Source organism: Cuculus canorus, chromosome Z, assembly GCF_017976375.1.
Source record: "Cuculus canorus isolate bCucCan1 chromosome Z, bCucCan1.pri, whole genome shotgun sequence".
Lineage (NCBI taxonomy): Eukaryota > Metazoa > Chordata > Aves > Cuculiformes > Cuculidae > Cuculus > Cuculus canorus.
Genome location: NC_071441.1, coordinates 30,148,913 through 30,174,668, shown reverse-complemented (window position 1 = coordinate 30,174,668; position 25,756 = coordinate 30,148,913). Strand labels below are relative to the sequence as shown.

General features: G+C 37.0%; 1 protein-coding gene and 1 long non-coding RNA gene across 11 annotated transcripts in view; both read left to right on the top strand.

The window, feature by feature from the left end:
* TLE1 (TLE family member 1, transcriptional corepressor) overlaps window positions 1-8,032 on the top strand; it is a 76,817-nt gene extending 68,785 nt beyond the window's left edge. For all 10 annotated transcript variants that reach the window (XM_054055477.1, XM_054055475.1, XM_054055470.1 and 7 more), the window contains 5 exons: window positions 155-402; window positions 2,342-2,489; window positions 2,692-2,842; window positions 3,272-3,348; window positions 3,503-8,032. In XM_054055477.1, the coding sequence (XP_053911452.1) occupies window positions 155-402; window positions 2,342-2,489; window positions 2,692-2,842; window positions 3,272-3,348; window positions 3,503-3,610 (732 nt within the window). In that variant the 3' untranslated portion in view covers window positions 3,611-8,032. The remainder of the gene's footprint in view (window positions 1-154; window positions 403-2,341; window positions 2,490-2,691; window positions 2,843-3,271; window positions 3,349-3,502) is intronic.
* Window positions 8,033-14,613: 6,581 nt separating this feature from the next.
* LOC128850549 (uncharacterized) overlaps window positions 14,614-25,756 on the top strand; it is an 80,790-nt gene continuing 69,647 nt past the window's right edge. Inside the window, exon 1 of the long non-coding RNA XR_008447983.1 lies at window positions 14,614-14,981. This is a non-coding gene — a long non-coding RNA (uncharacterized LOC128850549). The remainder of the gene's footprint in view (window positions 14,982-25,756) is intronic.

Below are 25,756 nucleotides of genomic sequence, written 5' to 3'. Positions count from 1 at the left end.
AGTCATGAGAAGAACAGGATCCTTGTTCCTCTTCAGTGCTTTGGTAACGGAAAAATTAGCCTACTGTTTAAAACTTGGATGTAGTCGGTATCATATTAGTGGTCATTTTTGGCATGCATATATGAACATAACTGAAGTGATTTGTGTTTTACAGAACAGAGATAACTACATCCGCTCTTGTAAATTGCTGCCTGATGGATGCACCCTAATAGTTGGTGGGGAAGCCAGCACATTATCCATATGGGACCTGGCAGCACCAACTCCTCGTATAAAAGCAGAGCTGACGTCCTCAGCCCCTGCCTGCTACGCTCTGGCTATCAGCCCTGATTCCAAGGTGTGCTTTTCCTGCTGCAGTGATGGGAACATTGCAGTGTGGGATCTACACAATCAGACATTGGTCAGGTGAGTCCATTACTTGTTTGTAGAACACTTTAATAGAAGTTACTTGTTGGACAGCTACGTATATGTTTTTTATCTCATTGAATAGTGGTTCATGATAGTGAAATTTTCTTTAGTATATCTTAGCCAAAGAATGCAGTTTGCATCGGAGTTGGGAAGAAACAAGTTTTGGTAGCTTTTAAAGATGCATTTTCAGTGCCTGAAAGGTTATTCCATAACCTACTGATGTAATTGTAGAAGTTCCTGTTGGTTTTGGTTAGTTTCTATTTGTCTGCAGGTTTCTACAACCAGCATTTCTGCTGGTTTGTGATTGGTGTAGACTGAACATGCCTTTTAGGGAGCTCTTTGAGGTTTGTTTTCTTTCTTTGTCTGTAGTGTTGTTAAGTAATGAAGAGAATTTTCAGTTCTTTCATGTTGATGATAAGTAATGAAATTAATCTTACAAAAGTGGTTGAAAGAGTGAATCCCCTCTAGTCTTCAGGAAAACATAAGGGGATGATGTTTGGTCAACCTTTAGAGAAAGGTATTTGAGTTTATGGGGATAATTTGATCTCTAAAACTTCTAGAAGGGATTAGAAATACTATGATAAATGGATTGCCACGTAAATTACATTTGAAATCTTTTGTTAGACCTTTGATTAATGAATGTATTAGTAGAAGATTGAAGTGTTTGGTAGGTCAAAATTCAGCATTGTAGTGCTAGACAGAGAAAGAAAGATAGAGTCATGTGTGAGATGGCTCTTAACAGCTAGCTGTGTGATTTACTAGAAGATAAATTTTGGTTTATTCTTACCAAAGTAGTGGTGGCTGAGAATGTTCTGGGAATAGAGAGCCTAACATAGGGAAGGCTGTGATATTTTAAAAGTTCCGAGTGCTAAAATTGTAGAATCTGATTAGTCTGCTCTATTGCAATTAAATTCCCTGTATATCAATAATTAGTCCAATCTTACATACAGAGAATTATATTAATGTGCATGCCAATTTTACTTCGTTTGACCTTTAAATGAACAAAACATATTTTAGTTCTATAAAATCTTCAGCTTACTCTGTGCATGCTTAGTCTCTGTGAAGGTGCGCTCTCTTCGTCTTTGACTATGTTGCTTTTTGAATGTTTGCTATACTTCTTCCCACAGCTTGCTGACTGATCTTTCAATTGATAACACGTGGAATTTTCAGACCAAACCTACAAAACAGAATGTGCCATGTGCCTTTTCTGTGACAGCTCTTAGTGATTCATACCCTTCATTCTCAAGCTACTTTTCTCCCCCCCTCTCCCTTCACTTTTCACATCGAGGCGCGGGACTTTCCTACAGCTAGTTGTTGATGAAAAATGCAGGAGCCTCAGAAAGCTTTTGCCAAAGGATTAAAGGAAAACTTGAGGTGACCTTTTGGTTGCTGAAAGCTGAGAATTACTAATGAGAAAACTTCAAAACAAACTGCATCATTTAGAATTTTGTGATCTCCTGCAACGGATAATGCAACTTTGCTGACTCAGCAATGCCTGTGTTAAACTATCTGGCTCTCTGTCTGGATCCCTTCTTATTAATATCTCTGCTTATTATTATCATCTTGACATGCAGTTACAGAAAAATACAGAAGCTATTTTCTGAAACTTAGGAAGTTCTGTTCGCTCAGCACTTGTTTTAATATGAGTTGTCATTAGTGCTTTTAACTGTAGTTTACTGTACTTTCATGTTCTCACAAGCTTTTGAAATATTTGAGTTTGTTCAGCTAGGCATTATGCATTTTGTTTCTGTAGCACCTGAAATATGTTTTTGTAATACTGTTGTATTTCATGTTCAGTAAGAGGAAGGGGCTGATTTTTGCTCATCAGCAGACCCAAAATAGGTGACACACATGCAGAGTCCAAAGCTAACAATGCAACAGTGTTTTCCTTGAGCTCTGGCAGGAAATCATTATTCGGTCTTGTTTGTTTTATCAGGCAATTCCAGGGCCACACAGATGGAGCCAGCTGTATTGACATTTCTAATGATGGTACCAAGCTCTGGACAGGAGGTTTGGATAACACTGTCAGATCCTGGGACTTGAGAGAGGGGAGACAGCTACAACAGCATGACTTCACATCACAGGTAACTGGATTTTCCTACAACTCAGGCGAGGTGGGAGTGAAACCAGGGGTTACTTAGTCACTTGAATTTTGAACAGCAGTCCAACTATTGCACTGTGTGAAATTTGTTTGGCCCTTCTCTCTTCCCAGTTAATTTAATGTCTGTAGAAAAAAATTAAAATAGTAGGAAAAAATTAAAAGAGTGAATGTGGTTTAATTTTCAGATTTTTTCCCTTGGTTATTGTCCTACTGGTGAATGGTTGGCTGTTGGAATGGAGAGTAGTAATGTAGAAGTGCTACATGTAAATAAGCCAGACAAATATCAACTGCACCTTCATGAGAGTTGTGTATTGTCACTCAAGTTTGCTTACTGTGGTAAGTTGCCCTGAACACAGAACTGGAGGTCAGGGCTCTAATTCATGCTTTACTGATTAGTTATTACATAGTCACAGTTCATTTGATAAAACTTAATTCGTATCTTAGTTTCTTAAATTATGAATAAACATATCTGCTTTATAAATACAAAGGTACTTACCTACCACCAACCATATGTTTATCTAAAGGCTGCTGCGAGAGTTAATTTGTATGTGAAAAGCTATTTCTGCTTCCAGAGCCTAGGGATTTCATAGTATGTAACAGACATGCAAAAACATGAGAGTCCACCTTGATTTTAAGCGAAAGTACTATGTTGATTAGTGATGAGAGCTTTTATAATGGTAATTAATTAACAAATTCCATAGAGAACCGCAGATCTGTCAGATGTCTTTTTCATATGCTTTCATAGTCCTCTCTTTCATATTCTAGGTAAATGGTTTGTGAGTACTGGGAAAGATAACCTTCTTAATGCATGGAGGACTCCTTATGGAGCCAGTATCTTCCAGGTGAGGATGATGATGCTTTTAAATAAAAAAAGAGTCCTAAGAGTGGACCCAGATAGCTTAACCTATGTGATCCCCCCCAAAATGGGATGCTGAGATGAGAGTAACAGCCTTTTTTTTTTTTTAATGATGTAATATGTTTCTATTTTTCTTCTAGTCCAAAGAATCTTCGTCAGTGCTTAGCTGTGACATCTCTGTGGATGATAAGTACATAGTCACTGGCTCTGGAGACAAAAAGGCTACAGTCTATGAAGTTATCTACTGAAAAATATCATGGGCATATAACTTTTAAAAGTTGAACTGGGCCAAATTTGTTCTTAAATGTAGAAGTAGAAAGGTTTTGCCTTTTAAAAAGCAAGTATTGAGGTTCCAGACCTTGCCATGAAACTACTCCGATTTTTCAAAATGGAAGGCAACATCCAGCAACTAAATATTGGCTTCGTGGACCAAATGAAATACAGAGGCAAGATGGACAGATGTAGCCTAGGTTTTTGACAGCTTTTAAAAGTCAAGTCTACTGAAGAATATTGGAGCCTTTTATTGTTTTCTTTCTTTGTGACCTCATGCAAATTGTTCTCATTGCCTGACTATGGGGGATAAATACCTTTCTGTTCCTTGCAATTCAAGTTGCATTCTGACCTATGTAGAGCAGTAGTGTCTCAGATGAACTTGTTTCCTGGTTTTGCATCGTGATATGTTTTTGTATTTTTGTTGAAGGTCAAACATTTGTATAAATTGTGAATATATTTAGTTTGTTACAGTAAAGGCTTTAGTAGCAAAAACTAGTCTTCCCCCCTCTAGCCTTACCCTGCCTGCCCTGCTTATTTAAAATTAAAAACTTTTTGGGGATATAAGTACCTTTTTAGAAGAAAAAGCAAAAACACTGTACAGTTTGGAAATAGTATCTTATTCTTTATAACTCCTTCTAGATTCTTTTATCATACTTCAAAGTAGTTGTTTTGACATATTTGGGTATCAAGTCCAATAGATACTGTCTTGTGCTACAGGAAACTTCAAAAGGCAATTTTGTACTAATTATACTGTAAATATAAAAATTGAACATTTCATAAAGTTGTGCATTTTATTTTGGGCTTATTCTGATGTCCCATGTATATGTTCTTCGGCAGATAGGGTAATATCTGCCTCTTCATAACTCATATTGTCCTTTCTCTAGAGGAAGAGGTGACTTCCCTCTCCTTTTTCCCCTAGCTGAACAAAAATCTTGGAAGACTACATTTCAACTAAGTTCATCAGAGCCTTTATCCATTAGCGGAGGAAGTCAGTGATTAAACAAAGCTAGATAAGTTGCGTCCTTTGTATTTGACAGAGAAATGGTAGTTAATGACCATTTCATTTTTAATGTCTTTACTCAGGTAAATTTAATTAAATTACCCAAAGTGTGAGTTTTACAGGGGATCACTTAAAGAGTGTTAAATACTTGCAGCACTGCAAGTGAATTGAATTAACCTAAACTAAGTTAAACTTGCTTCTTAGTTTCTTGTGAGAATATTAACGAAGGAATTTTTAACTAATCCACTGTACAAATTAATTAGCATTAATTTTCCTGAGTATACCATGTTATGCAGGTGTATAGGCTCTATGAATTCATACTGCACAATCTTTTGAGTCCTTTCCATTGTGGCATCAGTGTGTGACATCTGTGAAGAGCCATGCTAGGCAGCTAGTTACCAAAGCTATGCATTTTCAGATCAAGTTTTCTTGGTGTACTCAGGAGAAATGGATGAGGAGAAATGTGTACATTTTATTCTAACTATTTTTCAGATTAACTAGTTCTACCACTGTGCTAGACAAACCTAGCTATTGTACCAGTAAGAGCCATACATTTCTTTCACTCCATAATTTAATTAGAATTTCCATTGCTATTGTCAGTATAGGTGAACAAAACCATACTTTTGAATGAATAATTCAGATTATGCAAACTGGCAGTTAGGTTAAGACTTACTTGTGAAGAGCTGCTTTCTCATTTGGTTGGCATTTGACAATGACCTATGTCCCTACTCTTTCAAAAACACGTAACTAGGAAGAAACAAGTTTGACTGACAGATCTTTTGACTGAATAGGGAATTTCTCATCTAAGGGCAAATTTTCTCTCTATTTCCAGTCTGAAGAGACATCAGTTTTCTTTTCTATTACATGACCATTCTACTGAAACCATTTTATACCATCTAGAATTGCAATAACCTTAAAGTATTAACTTTGCGTTTGGAATGTAAAATGTTAACCATTCAGGTAAATCTGATTTCCTAGACATTTAAAATTAGTGTTTTATACATATGTATCTATATCTTTGTCTGTTGCTATGCTGTGAATAATTATCTGTTTGAAAATGGTAGACCAGCTTAGATGGGAGTCATGTTCTTTTCATACATAGTAATGCAAAACCCAGAATCATCAACCTTTTCAAAGAAATAATTATATTTGCTGCATTGAAATACAGTGAAGTGGCTATGCCATTTCAAAAAGGGAAAGTTTAAACAGTGGGTACTAGGTTACTTGTTTTTTGTGCTGGCCCTATTTTCATATTGAAGTTTTTCCAAACAACTGACTCTACTGTTAATCACTGACTTCGTTTAGCAGCACTGGTAAATTTGCTGTAGTTATGAACATTTGGATTTCTTCCAAACTACTATCATCTTGGCTTTTATTTTATAGATGTTCTTTTGTCTCTCTTAAAAGCTGATACAGGAGGAACCAACAATGCAGTTATTCTAACACATTCATGTAACTTAAAAAGAAATATATATACATGTTTATAGTGGATCTGCTGTAAGTTGCAACCTAATGTTTGATAGTAAGACCACTTTCTTGGCAATCAGGCATTCAAAAGCACAGTATCAGGAAAATCATGAAATAGCTTGACTTTTCTTGTTAGCTTCTAGAATGCACAGTGAGTCAGAGGAGTCATGGAACTGGACATTATTTATGTGTTTTAATGAATTTAATCATATTTGTACCATACATTTCTTTGTTCTAATTAAGTAATTACTTCTTTTTCCTCAATCAGATCTACTTTAAACCTTGGGTCTGAAATCTTGGAGATGCATCATACGACAGTCTTATCAATTTTTGTTTCAGTTTTCACTTGCAGTTTATGAAACTTTTTTTTCATTTGTCAAGCACTAAAGCTTCTTCCACCAGCAGATGTAATTTTTAATGAAAAGATACATTTGGTGAAATCTTGTCATGTCTGTCTACACTGCTACTTACAAGATTTAAAACTTAGAGATCAAAATTTCTTTAAATTGTTAAAGCCCTGTGTAAAATAGTGGGTGGAAATCATGGCATAATGAATGAAGAAGCATACCAACCCAGATGAGCAGTAACAGAAAAGGCACTGGGGGACGGACATGGAAAAAAGAAGTACAACATTATCTATGGTGTAATAATTAAGGTTTTTTTGTCAGTTTCATTACAGTTCTAAAAGATTCCTTTCGTTATCCCCTTTTCTGGCACAGTCTTTGTTTGCTGGGTGGCTCTCAGTATTCAGAGATGTCTAAATGCCACTTTGGCAAACCCTAGTGCCAGACAGAAGCAGGGGGTCCTTAGAAGTGATATGTTGCATGTCAGTAGAAACAATAAGTGCTGAAGAGATTTGTAGTAATATTAATTCAACTGAACAAAATTCTTTGCCAGCTCTAATATGTATATTTTGTATATGTGCACTAGGCATTGCCTTCTATAAATCAGTTGTGCAGAATTGTCAATGTGTCAGAATACCTATTTTTGATTGTATTTTCAAGCAAAGGTATTTCCCCACATCAACCCACAAGCTGCTGGTCCTTGAAAGAGAATTTTCATCTACATGAATCCTTTTAAACTCATTTGGCCTTTCAGAAGCTTTTGTTCCGTGTAAGGAAAAAGGAAGCAATAAATGGATATGAAGTACATAGACTGTGAAATAATAGTGGTTTTTTTTAATATAAACATCAAAGTAGAATCGTTGTTCAGTCACATGCATACTTTTATGTATGAATGATTGACTTTAATTTTTCTTTCATATATCTACAGTGATGATGCAGGTCAAATTTTCAAAATGTTCAGAAGTAAATTAAACCCAGATCGTCAAGTTGATAATATCTGGTGATTTGTTTTCGTGGAAAGACTGCCCCGCTTATAAGCCTGTGGGATCATGTAATCTAGTTAGATTAGTCTTTCATATTTTTTATTATATTGATGCAATTTTGAGTCAGTGGGGGAATTCCATCATTTGAGTCATTAAGAAAGGTGGATTTTAACGTTTTCTGGCTAGGGAAGAATAATGAATTCAGATTTCACACTGTTAATACAGTGTTTACTCCTTAAGCCACTTCACTGGAGAAGCTGGACATGCTCCAACTGTGGTGTCTCTTTGAAGAATTTTATTTTTTTTCCTACTGCAAGTGCATAAAAAGAATGTGAGAGTGTAGGTCTATACAAGACTTGAGTCATTGTGTACTGCCAAAGAGAGGTCTTTTATTACAGAATTGGAAAGAAGAATCAGCTCAGAGTAGGACCTGATGAACACCAGAGTCCTCAATTTTTTCCATTCCCTAGTATTTTTGTCACTCAAGGTTATTTTTCTAGCAATTGATAATCCCATTTTCCACAATGTGCTCTCAAGCGTCCCATTGCAGCTTAAGTGCTTAGTGCAACATTGTAGTTTTTGCTGGGAAAACCAGACATACAGAAACTGGTGCCCTGTGAGTCCAGCTTACTGATGTTTCTGAGAAATTTACTCAGAATTTCTGTTCAACTGTATCGGAGAGCTCAAATACTCCCTTAATCATTTTCTAAAAAAGCAAACTACTTTACATGGTTGTGGGTTTTTTCTTTTTTTTGTGTTGATTTATTTTTTTTCTCTTTCATAATTTAGGAAAAACCTAAATTGAATGCCAAAAGAAAACATGAAGGGAAATAAGAAGAATGAATGAAGAGTTGTTTTTAGAGGGCAGAATGTTCTTAAAGATATATATCTCAAAACAAAAGAACCTATTGCTTCTACGATAAATACTTTAAAGAGAGCTTGATTTGTGTTTTCTGGGAGAAACTTTCAGAAATCTGAATATGAAAAAACCTGATGGTGTGAAGACCTGTATTAGTTATGACTTTTGAATCTGAGCAGAGTTTAGTTTAGGTTTCCCTTACTGCTGTGTGCTAGTTTGCTCCTAGAAGCTGAACAACAGGTTGCACTTTTCTGGCTCATGTGTTAGTGAGGATTTTGTGGCTAATAAGTCTGTTGATGATATGTTGAATACAGCAAAAATCTGAATCTTAGTGGGTAGCTGCAAAGATAATGTCAGCCAGTGTAACAATTTCCCTTCTTAAAGAAAGCACCCGGAGATAAGGTAGCACTGTTAGTCTATGCATTTACTTTGTGGTGTTTGTGGAATTGCTGGACAGTGCAGTTGACTTCTCAGAGAAAAATTCCATGACAGCTTCTGAGGCAAAACTTAAATTTTGAGATTTTCCCTATCCTAAAATTTCATGTGCTTTTGTCCACAGAGAGGTTGTATGAATCAATTAGATTCATAGAAGAGATGCTGCAAGGAGCATTAAATGGTTGCTGTTGCTATTGCATAGAGCTTGGCAAGGGTTGCCTTTGCTGTGGTTATGGTACAGAGGTATAGAATCTTTTGAACCATGCTTCTATGTGTTTTCTGCCAAGAGTGAAGTAGAGGTGAAGATAATAGGTAGTTTGGAGTTTAAGTAAACAAACATACTGTTACCATTATCTCTTTTGTATACTGTGTCATTAGCACAGAAATTTGAGATAATAGTTTTAACATCAAATACTAAATGCTGGTTTTCCTTCAAGGATTAATTTTAATGGCAGTTTAAAAATGTTATCAAGCAGAATTAAGGGTTCATATATGGAAGTTAAGAATTAGGAAACTTGCAAACCACTTGTTGCTTTCCCGCCAGTGAGCCTAATTTGTTTAAAATTTAATCCAGCTGTTTCTTTCAGTCTTCAACCCACTTCCTTACATCAATCAGTGGATTTACTTTATAATCTGGCTGCAATTATGATAATCTAGTAACTCTTATTTTGTGGTTCCCTGTGACAAGATATTTTTGAAGTTTCTCTTTATTCTTAAAGAATAATCAGCTACTGTTATTTTTTGCAGTTGGACCTGACTATTTTCTTAATTAAGTTTCAACTAAATATACAATCTGATGGCTTTGCAAATTCAAAGTATTTTTGATTGTTGATGATTAACTGTTAACACTGCTGAGTACATAAATGACCTTAATGTCAGATTGGTATTTGCTTAGTATGCCATACATGCAACAAAACTTTGCAGTTCATCAGTTCAACTTTTGGGCCATGTGAAGTTTCCGTTTCATACACGGACCATTTTGTTACCATGCTCCCCTGTGTTTCCTCATGAATATCTATTAGTTCTCTAAGGAGATGTTATAATGGGTTATACACATAAAATGCATTTACCTGTCTCTGTCTTAATGATTGTTAATTATGTGGGATGTATATTTCTGACAGCAATTGGGTAAATATTCACTAATCTATTATATCATTGAGTTTTTGATTGTGTACTTCAAGAAGTTTATAAACCTGTATAGAGAAATTATTAGTTTTCATCTGTTAAATTCAAGATTCTGAAGTCTTGATACTCTTTCCTGTTTTTATCAGGGCTCTATTTAAGGGAGTACTTTTTTTTTAATAGTTTTCATAGCTTTTTTTATTTGTTTATGTAGATGCTCTTCTTTGTTGAGTGCAAGTTATTGACCTGGTATTCCATTTACAATTCTGCCTGGTTCTTCCGTATTTTATCTAGCTGTAACTTATTAAAAACCACCAACATGAAATGGGGATATTAATGACAAGCGGTTTAAATGTGAAGTTTCAAAATGCATGTTAGAATATTTCAACGCTTTGTTCACTGTAATTTTACAATTTTCATTCCTTGAGTAATTAAAAAAAATCCCTAGGGTTGGATTATAGTAAAATTTTATACATCTCAGTATTATTTTTGTCTCCTCGTGGACAGCAATAATTTAGATGGGATTGTCTTCACCTAATTTATTCTTATTGGGGGGGAAGGGAAAATATTAAGTTTGCAAAATTTGCTGATTATAATTTCATTAATATCGTTGGTTATTTTAATAACCTCCATGCTTCAGAAACTTGTTCTTCTATATTTTGAAGAAAAGCCTACAGATATACAGGGTTCTATAATAAAATGTTTACAGTATTTATCCCCTGGATTTACTCTAGTAGTAAGGGGAAGTACAGTGACAGATGTAACTTGCAATAGTTGCTGGTGTTACGTGCCCTTGAAACATTTTCTTTCTTTTTTTTTTTTTTTTTTTTAATCTTAGGTGAGGGTTAGCAGCTTTAAATCAGTTTCTTTTCTGTTAAAGTGGATGTGGTGATGCGTTCTTAGAACGTTACTAGTTTAATGCACTTTAAATAATTTAAAATCTGTAAGGTAAATGGTCATATGAACATTTTTTTAAATGATCATGGACTATTGAGTTTAACCTTTTGGGTTTCAAGCACTGTTCGGGTTTTTTTATGCTTTCATTTTGTGCTTTTTATGATCAGTGGGACTTTGTTACCACAACAGATGTACTCACTGTAGTAGCTTTTTTAAATGTTCCCATAGTTTTCACTGTGTAATTAATTTGAATTGAGCTTACAAATTAATCCTTTTCTGTAGGCATCTGCTTTGTACCTGGACAAATATGAAGATAATAAAAAATGTCACTGTGTTTGATAGTGAGACTGTATATTTTGCTGTTTCTGAGTGTGAATAATGTTTAGCAAAGCTTTTCTAGTTAAAAGGCAGCTAAACTAGTAATCATTCATGATCTGTGTCTGTGTCATTTGTAGAAAAAGTGCTACAAAGTGATCAATGGTGATAACAAATTCAAAAGGAAAAGAATATGAAATTCAGATAGCAGCTTGAACGATTTGCTGTTAGCATGGGGCCCAGTAAGACTGCAAAGCTATATATTCTGTCTTTCCAGATTGCCCAGTTAGGTGACAGAGATGCAATTTGTCTTTTCTGAAGCCTCTTGCTGCTTGCTAGCTCCATCTCCTGTCACAGCCTATTAGCTCCCCAAGAAAGTTGGTGGGAAATTGCCTACAGATTGTAGGAAATTGCATCTCCAGGCTCTGGAAAAAATGTAGGATAGCACAACACTGATCCTTCCAGAGCAGCAAAAGCTGACCTTTGGTATGGTCTGAAACTACTTTGCTATTTGCTGAATGAAGACTGTATTATGTATGGTTGAAGGGGAGTACAAATTGTTATCCTCCCTATGCTTGTAGCCAGCCTGCTCCCGGAAGCTTAAGATTTAAGGATGGCTTTTACTGCCCCCTTCTTCCTACTGGAAGATCGGAGATGCGGTGTTAAGAGTTTTATCCAGAAATTTCATTGTACAGGTGGACAAAAGCTACCATGTATTTAAATGGTATATTTAAATGAAATTCAAAGGTTTAGTGACAAAACTAAAAAATAATTTATGAAGATAATCTCAAAAAACCCCTAAAAAAGATAATTTCCTCTGCTTGGTGTCTAGCCTTGGTCAGAATAGGAACAACTTTTTGGCTATTTTGTTCTATGTATATATCCATAATAAACAATTGATTTTAGAGCAGTTACAGTGAAATGGAACTGATTTATGCTATAGCTGCTGAGTGTAAAAATCATGAGACATGTTATTCCTGATAGATTTTAGCATTAAATTTCTTGCCACTAGGAAACTTATCCACATCTTGCCTAAACAAATTCCCATGTATTCTTTATGGTGTGATAGGGGTTGAAACTCATTGCATGTCATTTCTGCTAAAGCTACCTATCTAATCCTGTACTTTCCTTCAGTTTTATAGGGTCTTTCAATAGCAGCCAACTTTTCCATCAATCCTGAGAGAGGGGATATATATAATTTGTTAGTTACATAAAAAATAAATGGCATCTTTTTCTTTGATTGCACAGTTATACTTAGTTGGTTCAAAGCCTCGTGAGGAGGATATGTGTGTGAATCAGAATGATGTATTGATCAAAAGTGAGCATGTGGAGGGCACAGGCGGGGAAAAAGTCATTTTACAATCAGGAGCATTGCTGTTTTCAAACTCAGCTGAGATCTCTTGATATCTGACAGCTGCCTAGGGATCTAAGTGAAGTCAGTACGTTTGTTTCCTATTGTATTAGTGTCCACTGATGTAAACGATCTGACAAAGCTTACTAACACTCACACAACTGATTAGGAAAAATTAGAGGCCTGCCTTCTCGAGCTGAGGCAGAGGGACCCAAGCATAGGGCAGCATAACAGAACAGGTGTTGCTTGGAGTTAAAAGCACACCTGAAGGGGATCAAGAGTACTTCCCGTTACAGGGCTCTCCAGGGCCCTGTTTTGAATGCTTATGATCATGCATGTGCACTTATGTCGATCCGAATTGCTAATTTGTTGAGGCATTGTCTTTCTAAATCAGTTATAGCACCTTTTATGGAAGTTACGCAGTTTAGTGCTGTGTGTCTTTTCTTGTAAAACATAAATACAGCAACAGAAGAGCTGTGGTGCTTGAGCCTTCATTCTGTGTATATATATAATATTTGTTCATCTTCCAAGGTGTTACATAGTAATTTCATTATTAAAATAAACATTGCCATTCAGTAACAAGTGTGGGGGCTTTGTATAGTGCAGTAACTATATTAGAATGAGCAAAAAACATTTAGAAGACACACAAAATCTGCCTTCTTTAAAGGGCACAGAGAAACTGGCTCTGCTGATCACTGGATTTGACTTCTCTTTTAGCAAACAAACTAAACTGAGTGATATAGTATCCAGAAATTAATTTCACATGCCTGATAGGATTATGAACATTGCTACCTCTTTATCTACTCTGGCTTTAATAAGGTCAAGCCCATTGTTCTACAGAGATCAGGGAGGTAACAAATAATTTTTGGACACAAATTGTCACAAATTCAGAGTTGCAAGTTGCTATGGATAGTTGTATAGTATAAGAAAGGGTTGGTTGGGGAAAAAATCAGACAAACCAGTTCTCAGCCAACACTTAGTGACTGGAAAAGACATGTAATCTATAAGTAGCACCTTTTGTCCTCTAACAGCATATGAGCTCCAGCAAAAGGTGGAATACTAAGCTGTACTTGCTTTCTTTTTCTGTAATTAGTTCAAAGAGCTATTGTGAGTCTAAGCTTGTATCAGTCCGAGTTTGGTCAGACCATGTTTTTTATATTGGATAAATACAGCAAGTAACAAAACAAAAAAAACCCAAAATTTGAGTTCTTTAATCAGCCTGACCTGATTTTTTAATTTTAAAATAATAATGCCTTCATTTGCACACTAGGAAAATACAGCTTTTTCTGCCAGTCTTTGTTCAAATTTCCAATATTCCAGATGTCATAATATAATTCTAATTTACTGCAGCATCCTGTTGAATATCAAATGTTCTGCTTTTTTCTAGCACCAGCAGAAATTTTTTAATTATAAATAATTTATTGTACACGTAATCATATTCATGGTTGTTCATCAAAACAATCCACAAGTTTTTTTTTCAAGTTCTTCATGAGTGGCTTTTGCTGGTGTTTGGGCTCTACCAAAATACCATTTCTATTGCAACATGCCTTACCAATACTCCAGATGCGCTTATTTTTCTATGGAATATTCCAAAGCTTTTCTTTATACTTTTAATAACGATTCAGCTTTCTTCTTATGAAAAGGCTCTAAGCAGGCATATAGCGTGACCACAGCCCTTCGTAAAGCTTTCAGTGCTGGGATGGGAGGAATGTTGAAATAGGGAGGAGAAGGTGAAGAATGGAAAGCCTCTCTTTTGACCAGATTTTTCTCATTAGCCCTGAACCATGAGGTGGGAGAGGCTGATGAAGCATGTGGCCTGAAGGACAGGGCTGTCAAGTGTTTGAAGGGGCCCAAGGTGCCATTTTCTGGTGGACATCAAGTAACATTGGTGAAGGGGGGAAGTGAGCAATAGTGTGCATACAAGATGATGGAGAATAGTGATGTCTCAAGCTTGCCTCTGTTGCTGGGGAGAGGGCTGGAGCTGGGGTGCTGGGTAAGGATCTGAGGAAGGGGATTCTGGCATCTGGGGCCTGCTGGCAGAAGGATTACCAGGAGAAATTTAGAGGACGAGAGTGTGGGTGGTGGGAAAGCAGGGTAAAAAGATGTATTATATGTAAATCTGTTGTAGGTGAAGATGAGCTAATGAATTTATGAATGAATAATTTACAGCTCCATCACTAAGTGTTGCTTGTGAACTGGGCTTGTTAAAGGTGGTCAAAAAAAATCTGGAAGACAGAGGTTGTGGGGTGGTATCAGGTGTTTTGCTTGTTGTGACTGCTTCCATTTGTGAGGTGTCCACTAAATTAACAATGAACTTGTCATCTCCCTCACCTCCCTGCAGCAAGCTGCTCTGCAGCAGATTTGAAGAATTGCACACTGGCTCTACCACCTCTCCCCAGCCAGGACGAAGAACTGTTTTATCTGGGGCTTGTTTACTGGAAAGAAAGTTCACTCTGGATTGGAAAGGAACATTATTTTTCTGCCAGCAGGGAAGACTTCTCCAATTACAGAGGAAATGGAGATACTTTAGAAATAGCACACTTCAGCAGCAATGAAGATGTAACACCAGAAAGGTAAGCCAATACTTTATACTTGATTGAAGAGATCTGGTCGGAATATTACACTTGTGTTATTGAACGAAATATAACTAAGTTAGGTCATGCGGTTGGTTGGTCTGATTTTTTTCTTGGTACCACCCCCAAGAAAGAAGGCCATGGAAGAGCAAATGCCCAAGCAAATGTTTATCTGTCTGTCATTTCCTAAGAAATGGTCCTAGCCAACCAGGCAATGGCTAGCTGCTGTGGTTAAAATGTAATGTACTTTTGGCAGAGACCTCAATGTTCTGGTTTGAGCCAGCTTGCTTAGAATTGTTCTAGTGAAAATAGACTGTATATAGGTACAATCAGTGTTCCTTCTTTCTGTTCCCCAAAAATTTCAGAAAATTTCAACTTTCTGTTCAGGAACACAATATCCAGAAAAGACTGAAAATTCCCAGCAAGTATGTTGATGATTAACTCTTGATCAGTCATCCTGGAGACTTTGGAATCTGGAAACAGGGCAGAAAATGGATGATTTATTTGCCTAGATGAAGTCTCTGTCTTTTGCATTATGAACAATCATAATGTGACATTAATAGTTCTTGTTTCAGAACTAATACAGGCCAGTATCACAAAGTACTGAATATTGTATGGCATGCGCCTCCAAAGCAAAATAAAAAAAACCCAAACTTTGTCAATCCTACCAAAAATTCTTTGCTCTCTAAACTTTGCAAAGTGGCAAATAATACAGAAAATTGCAGGTATCATTCATAAATCACTGTTACTTTTCTAGGGCTCATAGTATAGAAATCCTGCGGAAGAGGTTTTATATTTGGGGGGGAGGGAGCTTCCTCATCTCATATGTAGTGACAGAAGCTTCTTGCAGGAACCTGAACAGTGTTCTGCGATGTTGCTTTGAAATGTTCCACAACATCTGCTGTAGCAAAGTGTCTTCCCCACTACACTACTGCCTTAAAGTCTGAGGCTTATCATAGCAATTTCCCATTTCATTAAAAGCCTGAAAATATGCCTCAGGCAAGACATTCAATCAAAAGTAAAACATTGCCAGTTATTTGACCGTCTCTCCAGCTCCTTGGGAGGTAGCTTGCTGCTATGCCAATGTGAAGAAACTTATGCTATAAAAGCAAAATGAAAGAAAACAGAAATTAAACAATAGGAACAGCTTCAGCTTCGAGCAATTGTCTAAGTATCCTATAGCAATCAAGTTTCCCTCCTAGGAGAAGACTTTTAATTTGATTTTATTTTCACTGATTATTTTCTGTTGTAGTTTTCTGCTTTTTAAAGGAAAAAAAATCCTATTTGAAAGTCTCTAATTGGAGATGGGGAGGATTTGAAAGGCCTGCATAACATCTGTAACCCTTCTACTCTTTTTTTCCGCTTGGTTTTTGTTTGTCTTGGTATTGCACACAAGCAAAATATCTATTTCTCTCTTATCCAGGCCTGAGGAACCAGTGTGATGAATGAGTTGGGCTGCTGGACTGTTCTGTACTAATGGGTAATTCAGTAGTGACATCTTTAGATTAAACTAGATAGAAATGATATTAAAACCCAGTCTGCTGGGTTTTGGAGTCTACAGTGTTTAGTATCATGTTGTACTAGAAGAAGGAGCTGTTTTGTCATTCCTGTTAGCTTTGCAATCAGTGTAATGTTGTGCAATCAATATGTGCTTGATTTCCCACTGCAGATGGAAGGAGGTCATCTCATAATTCAGTCATCCAGCAGGAAATCTGTTGGGGAAAAAAAATGAGAAACCAAAATCCAAACCCAAAAAACAACTGGAAAAAAAGCATTTCTCCTGGGTGGTAGACCTGCTTGCTCTACCAAGGGGAGTATGACACCTGCACATCCACCATAGGTCTCCTAAATGATACATCTATGCCAGCTTTGCTATAATCTTTCAGCCACTTTGCTAGAATGTTTCAGCCACTTCTTTAGTATTTGCCCCATAAAACTACCCTATTTATTTAGTGTAAGCCTCTAGCTTCATATCTTCCTGTTCTTTCTTCCTAGTGTCTATTCATGACCACTTCAGTAAAACCAAGGAAGAAACATAATCCTTATGTTGGTGTTTATTGTAAAGGCTTATGACCTCCTGCTAGCTCCTCTTCCCACAACACCAGTTCTTACTAAAGTTACTGATGTAACTTGGAAATTCTCAGGCATGCAGGCTGTCATTGGGTCATTGAATAAGATTTAGGTCAGAAGGGATATCTGTATGTCTTGAGCAACAGCTGCGCAGACAGGGCCAAGTTCAAAGTTAAGCTATGTTGCTTAGGACCTGTTTGGTTGTCCAGTTGAGCTCTGCGTAACTCCAACGACTGATATACCAGAAGTTTACTGTACAACACATTTCAGTGCCTGACAGTGAGCTGGTCTTTCTCCGTTGGAGAGAAGAGAGACTGTCTTCCTCCTCTTTATTGTTCCAGTTGTACACAATTTTTATTATATATTGCTCATCTACTGGAGTGGAACAAGTCGTAACTTACATCCACTAATAATGGCAAATGAGATGAAGTAGAAGGAGAGGAGAAAGATGGACATCAGGAAACAGCAATGAAGATGGTAACCAGGCAGGGGGAAGAGGAGCTGGAAAAGACAACCTTATGTGGGGAAAAAGAAACGGTAGTTTTAACTCCTCCGTGGATATGACTCAGTCTTGAGTGGGCTGTATAATCCTGTCAGGTTTTTTTTCCTTTTGTTATATGAAAAAGGAGTTTGCACCTTGAAAATACCTTTGTGGATCCCATCCTTAAGGACTGTTAAAGCTCTTCTGTATATAAATTGCTCCCTCCCATGCAGTAGCTGAGATGACTTCTCAACTGCAAGCACAGCACTTGCGTGCAGCACTGACTTTGTAGAGAAGTACTTATTCTTGGGTGAGCTGCAAAAGCACTAGGAAGCTGCTGTGTGTTCTTACCGTGTCCAAGTTGCCCTAAAAACTCTTTGTATGATAGCACTCTATGTATTGGAATGAGCTTGGCTGGTGATAATAATACAAAGTGTGGATTCAAAAGGATAGCAATCTTTGCATCACAATTTTCTTCTGGGCGTGCTTAACTGGGAGTACTCAGCTCTGCTGTTGGTTCTGTCTGATAATGCATATGTCCAGATTCAGTGTGGACAGAGGAGATCCTAAGAGAGCTACTCTTCTCCTACTCTAAGCTCTCCTCCTCCTACTCTGCTGCTTGGAGCTTCAGCTTTTGTGAAAGCTCCTCTGTGTCCAATGTCCAATTAGACACTGTATACATGCCACTGTACATGGTATTGAGATACTCCTATTGTGTTTGCTAGTTATGAATTGTAAGGCAAATTCCTGTGAAGAAGAAACACTGTTTTTCAACTGTAATGACCATCGGTTAGAACCTATGCGTGGATATTGACAGTAAGATAAATTGTGGCCTACAAGATGAAATGTGGTGCGTAATGTGGCTTGTAGACACAGCTGAACAAATTGCTCCAGAAGTTTCAGGGGTCACTGCAGTGTGAACAGAAAGCAAGGGTGACCTGTGCTGTATTCTGAAGATATAATAAATACATTTTTCATGCTGCTGCTTACCTGCTGCTGAATCAGGTATTTTAAAACACTGTGGGATTCCTTCTCCGGGCAGAACTTTGAGTCTCATTTTCCTGTATTTCAAACAGGGGTTTTTTTTGTTATCCTTGAAAAGCTGCATTCAAGTGTATTCGAAGCATCAAAATCTTTGTGTAGTGTACAGTGTAAGGTACTGCTTGTGAAATTCCTTTTTTTTTGGCAGCTGGCAAATCCATCTGCCAGTTTCAGGAAGGAAAATGAAAGGGTTTTGAGAGAGATGAGCCTCATCTGCATGTAAGAGGAAGAACTGAGATACTTCAATAGCTGTTGAACCTTTTTTCCCCCCACTTAGCACTTCTTATGAGCTGTCTTGGTACTTTTGTTTCTTGATTTCTGTGTTGTTATTTTTTTCATTCCAATATTAGAAATATAAATTGTCTGTTCCTGCTTTCAAATCAGTAGGGATGAAAAATGGAGCATGCATCTGTCTTGAGAAGAGTGAAGAAAGTGTGATGAATTCTGAGTTCTTCTGAACTATACATATTTTACACTCCTAGAAGCTCATGAATGACGGGGTTAAGGGTAGATACTAATTTTGTCTTTGTTTTTGCATGGTGTATAACACTTATTCTAGACACTTACTGATCTGATATACTGACTTATGTATCTGTAGATATTACTTGCTGAGTATATATATAATATATGTATACTGAATCCAGTGTATATATATTATGGCATCAAGAAAAGAAAAAAACAATAGTAGTGGCTATCTTAAGCAAAAGAAAATATAGAACGAGGCTTTTCTTTACTGTCATTTATCATCATGATTACCATTCAACTGCCCGAGTTTGGAGCAGGTACCAGCAGGCTTTCAAAAGAGCCGTGGAGCCTGTCACAGGTTGCTGCTGTGCCAAATACGATGTTGCTAGACATATACATGTGACTGAAGGAAGAAAAATACTCAGCAATCTGCTGTAACTTAATCCAGATGGTCAAGTTTATATTTTCTTTAAAATGCAAACTGTCTCCAGTGATTTCACTAGAACCATATTGTAGCTTTATTTTCTTGTATAATTTTAGCAGTTAGGTTAAAAAGCCTGGGACTGCCAAACTAGTTTCAAATGCCCAATTATTTTCTTTGTGAAGGATTTAAATTGCTCAACAATTCTCTTCCCCTCTGTCTTTCTCCCTCTCTCTCCCTCCCAGTATTCTGTCTGGGTGACAAAACAAGTGGTGAAGCACTAGAACAGGTTGCCCAAAGAAGTCATGGGTGCCCTGTCTCTGGAGCTGTGCAAAGTTGCTTGTGTAAGTTGCTTGCAATAAATAGTATGATTATTCCCTGGATGTACAGGAAAAATACTGACATGAGTAAGTCAACTGATGTTGTCTAATGCAGCATGACAAAGAACTGAAAGGAATGAATTGTATTTTTTTTTCTTCCTGGTCATTCTTTACTTATAAGGAATTAATTCTGGATGAGGGTATGACATTTAAATTGATCATGTCCTCTGAACTACCCAACTTGAAATAATTAATTCATTGACAAAACATCAAATAAATATATATAAATTGGAAGTCATAGAATAAAGTTTCTCTTTGCTTACTGAAGCAGATCATATTCTAACAAAAGCTATTTGGTGCTAGAAACAGTTGCTTGCCCCCTCTCAGAACAAGTGCAACAACTGAATAACATGTCCTTTGTGAAACTGTCTGTCTTCCACTGCAGACTCTGGTTATTGGCCATTAGTCTGGTGTGTTTTCATGCTGAATGGTGTTGAATATGTCAGGTGGAAAGTTGCAGTGCCCCATATGCTTCCTAAGAGTCATGCAGCAATGCATCATCTCAAGACTGTTCACAGTCCATTAACCAGCCAATTGCATTGTGTTGTGTTATCAACACAGCTGGAAAATAAAGCAGAAGAGTACATCGGACTGCATAAATTGTCTGCCACATACATGGTACCACAACAACAAGTCAAAGATCAAAGGAAGAACAGATTATGAGTAAAGTAGGAATACTGCAGTAGTATCACATGGGAAAAGAGGTTGTACTTGGTTTTATTGTCATATGTATTATGCGATTATTAAGCAATCATCTCTGTTTTCTAAAAGTTTTCAAGTTCTACAGTGAATTCGAACTTAAGTATGCATACTTAATGTTTGCATATGAGACAGTGAAATTCAATCAACCATAGTAATGTTTGAACAGTGTTTGCTCTACACGGTGGAATGGGTTTGCTTAGTTTTCCAAGATGCTGCTTTCAGTATTACTGTAGTGTCCAGCAGGGATCAGCAATCAAGTAACCTCCACTTGTTGAAACAAGCAGAAAAGCATACTATGCTAAAGACCACAGAATCTGCTTTAGAAATAGTAAATTAGACAAAATACAAGAAAGGTAAGGATGTGGCCTAGGGTAAGCACATTTTAGCACTGTAAGTACATCTTTTGGAAAAAAAAAATACTTGAAAGAGTATCTTCCCAATAACAAAAGGGAAATAGAAACTGTTGCATGCAAGATGTTTGTTCTTATTTGTGAGGTAGCAAAACACACAGTGGAACATGCCAGTGTTGCAGGACAACAAGTTGTGTAATGATATTTATATCCAGCTTGCTTCTGACAAATCTGTCTTGACTGAGAAATGGAGCAAGAGGTTAGAATCAAGATGCTCAGAAAACTGTCACTTGTCACAAAATCTTCATAAGTGCATTTCAGATGTCATGCGATGGAAGGCTCTGAATAACTTATTTCTGCCAGATCTAAGAGCACAAGATAGACATTTGGGGTGGGTTGTGGGAATCAATACACTAAGAAACATTCACAGAACCATGTGGGATTCAACATTTGGACACCTGATGGAAAAATGTTTTTTGTAAGCTTCTGAAAATATACAGACATTGAAACTGTTGGAATTGTTGCCATTTATGTCAGTGAACCTGGAATTTTATTCCGTTTTCTATGCAGTGTTTCTAAAAGCCAGGTCTGCGTAACAAAACAGGTGTTTCTACTGTCCCTTCAAAGTCTCTTCAGGGCTCTGTTGAAGACTTGCCTGAAATATTCAGGATTACATCTCAGAAATTTGTAAAAAGAAATGGGAAACTTTCTTCTTTTGTTGGAGTTTTTTTGTTTGTCAGAAGAGGAAATGCTTCATTATGATGAATTACTTGAGATCATTTAAACATGTTGGAGCTCTTGTCAACTTGCCCATTTTAATTTCAGTAGCCCTTTTTGCTGGGGACACCACAGTTCTTATGGGAAACATGAGTCTTGCAAGCACTTTCCACTAGGTACTGCTTTTAATCTCAGCAAATCATCTTGTAAACAAAATCTTCTTAGACCCAGCTTTGAAAAACCTGTATGTTTTTTTGGTGAAGGGTTTTTCTGGCAAACCCCATGGAGTCTTCCTCTAGGAAAGACGCTGCTTTCAGAGGGACTGTCACTAAGAAGAAGCTGAATAAAGTCTAGGTTTGCTTTATGCCAGGAGATGGCCCTAGGCAGCATGAATAGTTTTCCCCCTTTAATGGTCTTCAGTTTTCTCCCTGGCTCAATAGCCTGCAACTCTTTTGTGAAACAATGGTATAACAAAGCCTACAACAGCCCAGCTAGTACTCTAAATTTACAGCTGTACTCCATACAACTTCATCCTTCTCTCTTTTTTCTTTTCTGCCAAGAAAAAAACCTGAATAGCCAGAATTAGTGCTGCTTGAGTACCACTTTGCTTGCCAAGCAATTTTATTCAGAAAACAGATGGTTCAGTATGTGAAAGAGGGCTGGTAAGGACCTCTGTGTGAGGTCCATGACAGGCTAATCTCATTCCAAATATCTAGGTGGCTAGAATTCCCTCCCCTTTAATACAAATCCTTAAGTGTTAAGTCAAGCGGAAAATGAGTCTAGTCTACATTTGTCTTGCTGAATGGCAGTCAACTCCCGCCTAATCTTTCAACATGTATTTGTTCAATGGATCAACAGATTGTGTAAGCAGCATGACAGACAGGTTTAGAAATGTGTCTGCTTCTGTTTGGTTGGTACTGAACCATTGACCATTTTATTTGTGGATCCATCATAAATTAATTCTCCAGGTTACACAGTACAAGTGAGAAGGGAAATACTTGTTCTCACTGTGTTGAAGGGAATGTTTCACAGCTGTCAGCCTCCAGAATGGAAGCTGAATCACATCAGTACTACTATAGCTTTATTTTTCAGAAGCTGCATAGATATAGCTCTGCTTTCACAAGTCTTTTGCTAATTGCAAACTTCTCATCAAAGATAACATAAGGCAAAAGACAAGAACTGTTACTGTCAAATACTTATGTAATAATTTGGGAACAAATATATAACAGTGATTGTGTGTGTTATTTTAACTGTGTTTGACAAAAGCGAGGCTAAGTAACACCACAAATATATGCAACATTGTTAATGATGGAAATACATTTTAAGATTTCATCATTGCAACCAATGCAAAAACAACCTGATGGGTGTAATGAAATCTGAAAGTAGTCTAGGAAGGTGGCAGTCCCAACATCAACAGGAATGTGGAGAGTGTAAATGCTTCAATTAAGTCTTTCTAATCTGAAAATTGTTTCTGACGGTTTCTATGTGACTAGTGCTGTCTCATGTGGGATGAAGGAAGAGGAGGAATGCTAGGGCCTAGAAACTACCCTTCTGCAAATGAAAAGAGCGCACCTGGAAATCCATGAGTAGCAGGGCACATGGAGGTGGCTAGGGTCCTGCCAAACAGTCCTCAGCGGCCAAAAAGGCCAGAATGCGAAAATTCAGTGTCTGCCACTTTTGGTGACTGTGTTGGCTTTGAGCCACTGCCTACCCAGGGAGCACAGACATATAGCATAAAACTTCTTTTCCCATATGCATCTCTTCACCTTTGTTGGGGAAGGGCTTAACAAAAGGAAAAAGATTAATAAAGAGTCACTTTTATCATTGCCACGCATCCTGATTTCCAGATAAAGCTTTGAAAATAGTTCTAAACAAGAAAGAGGCTTATATTGTCCTAGCTAGGTTTTTGAAGGCAGAAAAGTGTGCCTCCCTGCAGCCCACCTCATGCTTTCTTTAAACAGATTTGATCTGGAACTAAATGGCTCTGGAAAAGAAAGGCAGTGAGGAGAGACTTGGAGAAGAAGAAAGGATACTTAGCTAAGGGCTTAGGTTCCTTATGCAGTCAGAAAGAAACTGGAGGAGAGTGATTGCTATGGGCTACTTTGCTGTTTTAGATGGTTACATTCTCATAGAGGCAAGCTTTCGTATTCATGTTCTGTGGGATTTCTGTCAGCCTTTTATTTTACTCTCTTAGGCATTGAGGCTTTTTGAGATTAGTAGGCACTGACTGAATTTTTTGTTGTTTGAAAGCTTAAGCTTTGGTGAGGAGTATGAGCTGGACTTATCTTTTTTTAAAAAATAAAGAAAAAAACAGGAAAAATCTATTGTTGGAAAAAAATGCACATAATTGTGTTAATTTCCTCTATTTTTCAGGTTTTTTTGGTTGAGAGTAGATTTGTCATTTTTCTAGGAAAAACTGCTTCCAACTTTTAGTTCAGTTGAGAAAATAATTTCTTCCTGATTGGACAGGTACAGTTGGACTCGATGATCTCAAAGGTCTTTTCCAACCCAGCGATTCTATGATTACTGACCATCTCTTATAGAATCTGAAGAAACTAGTACAGCAAAAAGGTGACAAGAAGGAAAGTGACGTTGAGAGTATGAAGAAGAAAGTAGAAAACAAAAGTTGAGCATTTTTATAAAACTGAATTTGGCACGTAGAAAGGAAATACGAGCTAATAACACAGAGAGTAGCATGAATGTTATCCTGTGAGCTTGGAACCACTATTTCTTGGCTCTCATCCTCTAAGAAAAAAACTCCAACATCTATGTGAGTATCTATTCAGTATATTAATCCCTGGAGTATCATTTTACTAATTTTACTTACTGTATTTCTTTTATGTGTCATGATGCTGGCTGAAATTTCCCTTATCTCCTCCTCTTCTGTCTTAAGAAGATGTAGGGGACTTCAGGAATTGCTTCACGAATACAGCATTTTCAAAACAGTAGCTTGGGGAATAAGATGGCTATTAACTCCCATGTTTGCTGCAATAAATAGTCCTACACTGTCCTTGTGAATGCATTTGTAATTTTTTTCCATTCTTTTTTTTTTTTTTCTTATAAACAGTGGGAAGGTTTGGGTACTGTCTTACATGCCATTAAAGCTTTTGAATATCACATTCTTTCTTTTATGTTTTATTTTCAGCTCTTGCTTTAGACAACATGAAGAGTTCTTTACTTTGCCAAAAATGATACCAGTTTCTCAATATTTTGAAAAAAAAATGACATGATATAAATCAACACAAAACCCCTCCACCGAGCAGCAAATGCATAAACGTACCAATGCACATATAGAAATGTCAGTAGATATCCTCACTACTTCTTTGGCAGCTACTGCTTAACGTGAAATACTGAACACTGGCTGCGAAGTTTAAGCATGATTTGCTGAATGATTCTACTTCCTTGCACTTCTGTATATATACAGTAAATATCAAAAGAGCAACAGAATTACTTAGACACCATAATTTATAATTTTTTCTCTGTATACATAATTTGCCAGGCTGAGAAATTGAAAATTGTAGCAGAAGAAATATTTTAACATGCTCATTTACAAAGTAATTCCTCTAGAATCGTATATTACTTCCATATCAGTATCTAGCTAGATAATTTGTTATTTGTTGTTATGATTAATTGCAGAAATTTGGTTAGAATAGCTGCTGATGCTCTACTGATAAAAAGGAATTTTCTAGTTGTAAAGAAGGCTAACTGAAAATCTGAGATTTTGGCTCAAAGCATGTTTTCCTCTCCACTGCAAATCTATTTTTGTTATTGAAAAGGTAATTCTTTTTATTCGTAGATGCTTCAGTCTTCTGGGTCCTCAGAGTCCTCTTCTTCCTCATGGTCAAAAGTCCTGACTGGGTTTCACTGGGGAGAGCAGGGAGGGGAATACAACCACTGTGAGCTACAGGCAATGTGTTTCAGGGGAACTTGGGCTGAGTAGACTCATCTGCATAGGAGAATGTAAACATGAAATCTTCAAACTAGAAGCCTCATATAGTATTATTATGAAACATTTTAAAACTTTTTCTGTCTTTTGAAAGTTTACCTCCTTCTTGCTCCTTTCTTCCTAATATATTGAGGAATTTTGTGGAGGAAACACGAGTTCTGTTTTGAATTCTGCCATGGAAGTCCAACAATTCCTTAGTGTT